The sequence below is a fragment of the Carcharodon carcharias genome, chromosome 5, assembly GCF_017639515.1.
Source record: "Carcharodon carcharias isolate sCarCar2 chromosome 5, sCarCar2.pri, whole genome shotgun sequence".
Lineage (NCBI taxonomy): Eukaryota > Metazoa > Chordata > Chondrichthyes > Lamniformes > Lamnidae > Carcharodon > Carcharodon carcharias.
In genome coordinates this window covers 38,644,470-38,654,881 of record NC_054471.1, presented here as the reverse complement: position 1 = coordinate 38,654,881, position 10,412 = coordinate 38,644,470, and the positions used below count along the sequence as shown (strand labels likewise).

The window sequence follows — 10,412 nt, the reverse complement described above, 5'->3', positions numbered from 1 at the left end:
CGTGAACAGCCTCCAGCAAGCCACGCGGGAGTTTAAAAAAAAATGGGGAACGAGACGTCCGGTGGCGGGCGCACGCGCATTCGGGCCCGGTTGTCTTTCTGGGAGCGAAAAAAAAAATCAAACGAACCCCCGTTCTGAGCGCGAGAAGAGGCAGCGGCACGCGCTGCGCAGTCGTTGTCTCCTCCCATTGGCCCCGCCCCCCCTCCCTGTTTCCGGCAGGTACAGCGCATGACGTCAGTGGCTGACAGGTGAGCCCGCGCGTGCCCGAGGTGTGTGTGTTAGGTGGGGGGGGAGGAGGAGGAACGAGACCCGGCAGAAAGATGGCACCAGGTGGGCGATCAGGGCCAAGAGGGGCAAAGCAGGCCTCGCTCTTCTCTGCTTTTTACTTCTCCGCCTTCTTTCTTGCCCGAGGCGTCCAGGCTGTGCCGGAACCCGGCTTGTGGAGCCAAACGTTGGGGCCGGTGAGTAAATTATGTTTAACAAATGAAGTAGCTGGTGTTTTCACACTCCGGGCTGATGGCTGCGACCGGTATCGAGTGCCTCGGGTTTCTCCCTCTGACAGCGATGCAAAATGTGACTCGTGCATTAACTGCACAAGTTAGGGATGGTGCAGCCAGTTAGCCCGGGGTCGCAAACTGCTGTGTGAGCCAAGGAGTGACAGCAGCCAGTCTCTCCCACAGTAATCCAAACACGTCTCACCAGTGTTGTCCCGATCATTTAAATCATGCATTTCAAATATAAATGTATGCACGTCACATGTGATATGTGTGTGTGTGTGTGTGTGTGTGTGTGTAAAATAGACCGACATAAGTGAAATAACTTCTCTCGAGATAGGGCACGGCGAAAATCCATCCATAATACGACGAAACCTGCCAAGCATCCACTGAAAAAGTTGAAAAGTCTAGGTCTCCCAAGCTGGTGCGTCCGCATCCACTGTTCCAACTTGTGCATCCTCATTTCGAACACGAACAGATTTCACCAGTCATCCAAGAGCTGGTTGCAAAACGTGATGTTCTGATTGCCACTGATACCTCAAACTGTAGTTTTCGTTTGCTGTTCGTTAATTTTTTGGAGTGCTGGTTGATTTTTGAATCGTTTTAAGAATAACTGATTGATTGGTTAGGTTGTTTTATTTTCCTTTGGAAAAGAGGAGGCTGAGGAGAGATTTTAAAATTATTTGGGGCCTAGATGGAGAGAATGGGAAGGACCCTTTAGCAAAGGGGTGGGGAAGTTCTAAAGTAATTAGAAAGCTTAGAAAGGATTTGAGGATTTTTTTTTCCACTGTGTGGAGGGCTGGGATGGAGTGTCTGGAACTCACTGCCTGAAAAGGTAGTAGAGGCAGAAATTCTCATCAAATTTAAACTGTACTTTGATATGCACTTGAAGTGCTATAACCTACAAGACTACCGATCAAACGTTGAAAAGTGGGATTAGGCTGTGCAGATGTTTTAGGCCATTATACACACAAAATGAGCCAAATGGCCACTTCCTGTGCTGTAAGTTTCTGAATCTATATTGCGGTTCAGTAGCATTCGTCAGAATGTTTTGCTTAGAGTTTAATTTCAGTAATGTAGATTTGTATTTTGTGATTGACAAACACAAATGAAAATTATGTAGATATTTCTCTTGCACAAAGTTATAATTGTTTATCACAAATGGGGTTGTCTTGGGTTAAGTAATGATATTGTGCTAGGTAACTGAATTCATATGGTGGATATCCCATTATATTATACAGGAGGAGGGTATTTGACCCATCAGTCTGTGCCAGTTCTTTTGAATGATTTGTTCAATTTCTATCATCCCTTTGCCCTTTCCCGATAGGCCTACAAATGTTTCCCTTTTATGTACTTATCCAATTCCCTTTTTGAAAGCTATTATTGAATCGTTGTGCGTTTGAATACAGTACATCAGAAAGCTATGCACACCATTTGACAGGAGTGGACAGTGCAGGAAGACATTGACATGGTTGTACAAGTTTTGCCTTTATGCTCACATAGGTGTATACTTCTGAACCTGATGAAACAAAATGACGTGTAATATCATTTTCCTTTTGATTTTAACATAATTTGATGTCTGGAATACAAAGATCTTGGTGTATTGGTCCATTAAGTAAGCAACAGTGCTAAAAATGACCCTTTTCAAGATCTTGGACCTATAAATTCAAATAGGACAACCAAATATGCGTAAATAGGTCTGCATTGTCTGTGATTTGAGGGTCAGGTTGCCAGGGCTGGCAGGCTGCACATTTGATACCCCTGACATAGGAAGAAGGCAATCAAATTTCAGCAAACTTGAATCGTTAATGACATTAAGCATAATCTTAAAAATTGTCAGTGCTAAAAGTGACAAATTGGCTTATAATGTTTGCTTGACACTTCCAACCATTCCCAATGACAAATATTTTCATGCTGCTACAACTCGTTGTAAAATTCTAACCTCTCATTACTCTCTTAATGATAATTCTAAATCCCCTTCATGAGTATCCTAACCAATGGAAATAGTTTTTTTCCTTTTCATTCCATCAAGGCTATTCATCAATTTTAAAACCTCTATAAAATCCTCTTAGCCTTTTAACACCACTGGTAACAGTCCCCGCATCTTGAGGATCTGCTCATAATAGTTTGTCATTCAAGTAAATCTATACATTCCATGACTTTTAATATCCTTTCTATTCCAATTTTTCTAAATGTTTATCTCCACCCCTGCATAAGCCCATTTGGAACATTGTGGAAGAGAGATCCAAATTTCTGCTACCATTTATGTGAAAAAATGTGTCCTGAATGGCCTAGCTGTAAATTCCTCCTTCATTCTCCTTTACCCAGGGAAAAACAAGCCAGGATTATGCATCCTGTCTTCATAACTTAAACTTCTAATCTAAGGCCTGGTATCTTTCTGGTGAACCTGTGCTGCACCATCTTAAAGACCAATAATTTTTTCCTGAGATGCAGCACCCAAAAGTCTAGAAGGCTTCTGACCAACTTTCTATATCACTGAAGTATAACTTCCACCTCTTTCAATCCAACCTTCTTGTATTGGCCAATAATCTATCAGCATTTTTGTTCATTCAGATCATTCAAAAGTATTGCCCATATCCTATCCCATATCAATTCCTCACTGATCACCTCTGTTCTTCCTGAGCTGCAGAGGCTTGGGTTGCACAACACTTCCAATTTAAGATTCTCATCCTCGTGTTTAAGTTTTTAATGGCCTTAACCATTCCTAACTCTGTAAACTTCCCCAGTCCTATAACCCTGCCCAGAACTTTGTGTGACTTGGGTCTCCTGTGCATCCCCTTCTTTGCTGCACCATTGATGGCTTCCTCATGTTCAGGAATTTCTTTCTCAAATACTCTACCACTCCACTTTCCTCTCCTTTAGGGTTGTCTGTCTACCATCTTTTTAATCAAGCTTTTTGTCTCCCCTCCTAATGTTTACTCCCCTGACTGGGGTTTCAGTTTTCACTGATCATGCCTCTGGGAAGTACTTTGGAATGTTTTTCTATGTTTAGAGATATTTTGTTGCTGCAAGTTGTTTTTGCGATTCCAGCGCCATCTCTGACCACTATCTCAGGCTGAACCAGATAGTTCGTAATCTTTCCATCCTTTTGACCCTGAGCTAAGCTTTGGATGTAAAAGATCCCATGGCACTATTTCAAAGAAGAGCTGTCTCCTGGCCAATATTTATCTCTCAGCCAACATCACAGAAACAGTTCTGTTGAAGGGTCATGAGGACTCGAAACGTCAACTCTTTTCTTCTCCGCCGATGCTGCCAGATCTGCTGAGTTTTTCCAGGTAATTCTGTTTTTGTTTTATCACAGAAACAGACTTGATCATTATCACATTGCAATTTTTGGGAGGTTGTTGTGCGCATATTTGCTGCCGTGCTTCCTACATTACAATAGTGACTACACTTCAAAAGTACCTCATTGGCTGTAAAGTGCTTTGAGATATCCAGTGGTCATGAAAAGCACTATGTCAATGCAATTTTTTTTTTGATGCAAGATTGGTCACAGGAATGGGAGACTTCAGTTACATGGAGAGGTTGGAGAAGCTGGACTTGTTCTCCTCAGAGAATGAAGATTGAGCCGAGATTTGATAGTAGTGTTCAAAATCATGAGGGGCCTAGGTAGAGCATGTAGAGATAAACTATTCCCATTGGTGAAAGGCTTGAGAACCAGAGAACACTCATTAAGATGAATAGCAAAAAAAAAATGGCGACATGAGGAAATAATCTTTTTATGCAGTGAGTGGTTTAAGATCTGTAATGCATGACCTGAGTGTATGGTGGAGGTAGATTCAATTGTAGCCTTCAAAGGGGAATTAGATAAACAGTTGGAGAGAGAAAAATTGTAGTGTTACGGAGAAAAAGCTGAGGAGTGGGACGAGTTGATTTGCTCTTGCAGAGAGCTGGCACAGATATATCAGGCTAAGTGGCTGCCTCCAGTGCTGTAATTAGAGTCAAATGAAAATAATTCATTAAGAAACTGGCATGCATCTAATATATATGCAAATTGAAAAAGCTTGGTTGATTACACTTGTAAGATAAATACAGTTACCTTTTAAGATCAGAGTTAGAAGTGTAGAGCTAGAGTGTCTATCATTATCTCAATAAAAGAAGCTAAAAGCTAGCAATTCTGGGAAAGAGTGTCATTAAACTCCATTAGAGACGTACATTATTCATATAAGTCACAGAATTTAAGAGTGTTTTGAAAAATAAGTTAATTTACATATCTGTTTGGAATATCCCAAGTATATGTCACGCTGTAATGGAGATAGGCTGTGGTGGTTAGAAAGTTCCTTTGTTTGATTTATCTGGGTGTTTCTCACAGAAGGCAGTTGCAGATTTGGTCTTGTGTAGGTTGCAGCTCTCTTGAGTTCATAAGGGAAAATAGACTGGAACATTTGTCTAACTTGACTTAGAGGAAGAAATCTACTTTGACCCTCACAGTGAAAATAAGCAGTTAGTTTGGAGAATCCAGTAAAGCTTAATTTTGAGCTGGGAAGTCCACAGTTTTGAGATTTTAAAAGAAAATTGGAGGATCGCTTAGCTAATGAATGGATCCACATGAAATTTCATACCTCTGGGAATAGCTGGAACTCGGGAGAAATTTAAATGAACCCTGGAGGACTGTGGCATACTGTCGAGTTGGTCCCAGGAAAAGCAAATGAACCTTCAACATTTTGTAAAATAAGAGAACTCTTGGGGGTGGATGGGTAATGGGGGTGGGGGAGCGGAAGTAAAACTAAAACTGGATTTGTGGCACACGTTATAAACTATAATGTTAAGTTGTAGTGCTTGCTTTCTTTTAAGCTGTTAGAGATATCCTTACAATAAAACTTTGTTTTTGTTTAAAATGTGAAATCTTGTGGCCTTTGGTCTTTCAGTTAATTACTAGGTGTTCAGATTTCTCTTTAGATGTTAATGGTCTCTGCAGAGGTCTTAACAAAGTTATTATGTCTTTTATGTTTTGGGGTCTCAGTGATAAGCCTTTCTGATACATAACTAGAATAAACTATCTCTGGTGCTAATTAACACCTATTTTATTTTTAAATATACCTGAAACAATTATAGTTTGACCATCTTTTCTTTCTTTGCTATTTTTGACCAATGCTTATGATTCAAATTTTCTTTTCAGAACCATAAGCCACTGGTGTTTACAAAAACAATGTTTAACAAAACAGATATAGTACTTCAAGGTAAGTTAAGTTTTTATTTTGAAGCTATGGTTTAGTAGACAACAATAAGTTGTGTGTGCAGACATGGAGATACGTTTTTATTTTACCTTTTTCTTGGTTTCTTTATAATTTTGCAATGAAGACCTAAATTCCTCTTTGTTTATGCAAAGCATAACTTCTGTGAAACGACTTGAGATTGGTGCTTTCCATTTTTAGCTGTTTCATGTGGCTTCTTCAGCAGCATTTCAATGGGATTTGAAACAAATTGTTGCCTGGTAGTTTTGAAACTGCAGTGTCCATGATATGAAAACTTAAATTCAGCTTGTGTAGAGTTTTTAAATTATATATTTTATGTTTCAAAAGAAACTATGTCAGTGATTGAAGATAAAGTGCTTGAGTCCATCTGGCTTTGAATTTTTGTATCACAAATCCTCTTCCCTCTCTTTCTCCTAAATTCTGATTATTTTTATGAATTTTTTTGCTCAACATAAAAAATGTCTACACTGAGAAATGGAATGTTTCTCTATTTTGGCACCTGCTATTACATCAAGAAATTTCAATGTTTTAAATAAACATTGCCTGGCTATCACAAGAGTACCATCTATTGTACCAGAGTATGGAGAAAAATTTGTAGTGGCTTCTCTATCCAGCTCTACTGTTGCCTCAGGAACCCCAGAGTCTCATCCTTAGCTGCTTCCTCTTCCTCTTCCTCTTCATCATCTACATCTTGCCTCTTAAGAGTCATAGAGTCATTATGGCATAGAAAGAGGCTATTGAGCCCATCAAATCCATGCTGGCTCTCTGTAGAACAATTTAGTCAGTCCCATTCCCTCTCTCTACCCCCATAGGCCTGTGAGTTTATTTCCCTCAAGTGCTCATCCAATTTTCTTTGAAATCATGGACCCCCGTAGGAATCACGTTTTGGGTCATTAACACTCTCAGAATAAAAAAAAGTTCTTTCTCACATCCCCTCTGCACCTCTTGCCCAAAATCCTAAAATCTGTGATCCCTAGTTCTCGTGCTGTCAGCTGAAGGGAACGGTCTTTGTCCTTGTAGGGAGTGAGAAATAGGCAAAAATGCCTGTCTTCACAGTTGAAGACATAAATCACATATCAAAAATGGAGGGGTTCTGAGGGGCTAACAAAAGTAGAGACTCAAGGTAATGACTATCAAATAGTAGTTTGAGAGCTCAGAACTTGAGTATTGCTGAAAAGAGAGACACGCTGGTTTTCCATGTAATTCGCACAATCAGGATTGTTTAGCAAGTGTTGTCCAATATGGAATCACATCTAATGATGGACACTGTTTTGCAAGCAGGGCTGGTTGGTTACATTCAGTACTCTGCCTGTTGTGAACAGCTGAAGGGATGTGCTGTTTGACATGATCAGCCAACCTTTGGAACATACAACCTATATACCTGGCATCACACCAGCACTGAAATGCATAAACTACATTGCTCATTTGTGTGATAGGGAGAACATTGTTTTGGCTTGAAGGCAGCATCCTGTTAGTGACAAACATCACTTGTGTTGCTGCTTCACTTCTCACTCAAATTTTTAAGACAACTTACTGGGGTAATCTGAGGTAGACTGGGCGCTATTCAGGGCCAAAAGGGGCAGCCTTGGGGCTCATTCATGAGTCTGTGTGATATATAGTGAGCAATGATCTGATCATGTGGAAAACTAATTTAACATTGTCAGTCAGGCTCACAGTGTTGCTTACTTATGCATGCTTGAAGCCTCATATTTAATAACAGGACTCTGTCCTTTGCAGACTAAAGGAAACATGTCCAAACATTATGCCTTTGTCAACTAAACAAAAGCTTTTAAGGAACAATCATTCACTGGTTCATTCCCCAGGACAATGCCTTGAACAATCAGAGTCGACCTGCCCAGTTTGAATTTGAAAAAAGCTGTGTTATCCATGGCAGCACCTCCACCAATCAGCTCTCTCTTCTCATGCAGTATAAATTGTTGTTCGCCTGTTACAGTTGAAAATTTCTTGTGAGCTATCCTAATGAGTGCAAGATGAAAAGTTTTAATAGCATATCTTTTTTTTCAGCAGTATTCAAGTAATTAATATCAGCAGGGAAGAAGTATTGGTGAAACTTAAGGGACTTAAATCTGATGAATCCCAGCACCTGATGGCCTACATTCTAAGGGCTGAATTTTGTCATCGGTGAGCAGGGGGCGGGGCCCGCTTGCCAACGTGCAAAATGACGTCATCCCGCCCCATTTAAATATTCAGGAAGGTGGGTGAACAGTGAAATCAACAATTAAAGGACCTGCCTGTCCAACCTTAAGGTTGGTGGGCAGGCCAGGAGCCCAGGCAGGCTTCCGAAAAAACATGAAACCTCATCCACCAGTGGGATGAGGTTTCATGTAGGCTTTAAAAAAAGGTTAATAAAGTTTGAGGGAAATTTATTAACATGTCCCATCTCGTGTGACATTGTCACATGAGGGGGACATGTTAAGGATTTTTTTATTTTTCTATTTTTAAAGTTTGGACAACTTTCAGCGATCTCCCTGAGGCAGCACTTAGCCTCAGGGAGATGTGCGCTCTTTTGTGCGCATGTGCGAAAGAGCGCAATCTCACATTTGGGGAATCCTCCCCCGCCCGCACAGGAAGTGCATAGCGCTTCCCGCCGGGTGTCACGCTGGGTGGGCCTTAATTGGCCCGCCCACTTAAAATGGCGGCAGGGCCCGCTTCTCCGGTGGGGATTGGCTACCCGCCCGCCAGAGATTGGGTCAGGCCTGGTAGGCAGAAAATTCTGCTCTAAGTTTCTAAAAGAGGTAGCTGCAGAGATGGTGGATTGGCTGTTTATGATTTTCTAAATTCCCTAGATTCTAGAATGGTCACAGTGGATTGGAAGTTAGCAAATACAACACAACTATTCAAGAAAGGAGGAAGAGAGAGAGAGAAAATGATGACTACAGGCTAGTTAGCCTGACATCAGTCATTGGAAGAATGCTGGAATCTATTATTAAGAAAGTCTTTACGATGCACTTAGAAAAATCATAGGAGGATCAGACAAAGTCAACATGGTTTTACATAAAGACAAATTTATTTGTGTTCTTTGAAGGTGTAAATAAATGGGACCCAGCATAAGCAGTACATTTGGATTTCCAAAAGATTTTTAATAAGGTTCCACAGAAAAGGTTAATACACAACATAATGCCTCATGGAGTAGGGGGTAATATGTTTGCATTGATAGAGGATTGGTTAAAGGACAGGAAGCGGAGAGTAGGGATAAATGGGGCATTTTTAAGTTGACAGCCTGTGTCCAGTGAAGTGCCACAAAGATCAGTGCTGGGTCTCAGCTATACACAATCTGTATTAATGACTTAGATAAAGAGACAGAGATTTTGGCTAAATTTTCTAGCAATGCAAAACTAGGTGGGAATGCAAGCTGTGAAAATGACATGAGGCTGCAAAGGAATATAGGCAGGCTAAATGAGTGGGCAACAAGGTGGTAGAGGTAGATGGTGTACTTTGTGGGAAAGTGTTAGGTTATATGCTTTGGTCATAAGAATAGAAAAGCAGGATAGTTTTTGAAAGACTTGAAGCTTGTAAATGTTGATGCTTAGTGGAACTTGGGTATAATCGTAGAAGGAGCATGAGGTTGGCAAGCTGGTACACAATTAATAAGGCAAGTGGCATATTGGCCTTTATTGCAAAGAGTTTGGAGTACAAGGATAAAGAAGTCTTGCTTTTTTTTATTTGTTTATGGGATTTGGGCATCACTGGCTAGGCCAGCATTTATAGCCCATCCCTAATTGCCCTTATTCGGAGGACATTTAAGAGTCAGGGCTTTGTGAGACTATTTCCGGAATACTGTGTGTAGTTTTGGTCTATATATTTGCACTGGAGGTGGTACAGTGAAAGTTCACTACATTGACCTCTGGGACCTATGATGATAGGCTGAGTAAGTTGGGTCCATATTATCTGGAGTTTAGGAGAATGAGCAGTGATCTCATTGTAACTTCTAGGATCCTGAAAGGGCTTGACAGGGTAGACACTGAGAGGTTGTTTCCCCTGGCTGGGGAATCTAGAACATGGGGACAGTCTCAGGATAAGGGGCCAATCATTTAGAACTGAGATGAGAAATTTCTTCACTCGAAGGGCTGTGAATATTTTGAATGCTCTGACCTAGAGGTTTATAGATGGTCTGTTGCTGAACGTATTTAAGGCTTTTTGGTTTCTCATGGCATTAAGGGATATGGGGAGCAGGCAGCAAAATGGAGTTAAGGCAGAAGATCAGCCATTATTGTATTGAATGGCAGAGCAAGCTTGTGCACCTGAGGTAGACAAGAGCAGGTCGTAATTGTGAACACCTCTTTCAAATCTCCCCTCAATCTCTTCAGCTCCAAGGAAAGCAGCCCCAGCTTCTCCAACCTAATCTTGTAACTTAAATTTCTCATTCCTGCAACTGTTCTAGTAACTGTCCTCTGCACGCTCGCAAGGCCCCTCACATTATTCTGTGCAGTGACCAGAACTGGATGCAGTACTCTAATTGGGGTCTAACCAAAGCCTTTTTTTATATATAGGTTTAGTACAACTTCCATGCTTTTGCACTTTTCACCTTTATTTATGAAGCCCAGGGTCCCATATGCTTTGCTAATTACTCTGTTAATATGCCCTGACATTTTCAAAGCTCAATGCACATGAATCCCTAGGTCCCTTTGCCCTTGCACACTCTTCTGAAGTGTGCCATTAAACCTATATTGCCTCTCCCTAG

General features: G+C 41.0%; 1 protein-coding gene across 6 annotated transcripts in view; it reads left to right on the top strand.

The window, feature by feature from the left end:
* The first annotated feature begins 228 nt into the window (after positions 1 to 228).
* tmem87b (transmembrane protein 87B) overlaps positions 229 to 10,412 on the top strand; it is a 50,851-nt gene continuing 40,667 nt past the window's right edge. For 2 of the 6 annotated variants that reach the window (XM_041188814.1, XM_041188808.1), the window contains exons 1-2: positions 259 to 461; positions 5,635 to 5,695. In XM_041188814.1, coding sequence (XP_041044748.1) covers positions 321 to 461; positions 5,635 to 5,695 — 202 coding nt within the window. In that variant the 5' untranslated portion in view covers positions 259 to 320. The other 4 variants (XM_041188809.1, XM_041188811.1, XM_041188813.1 and 1 more) reach the window with 4 other exon arrangements.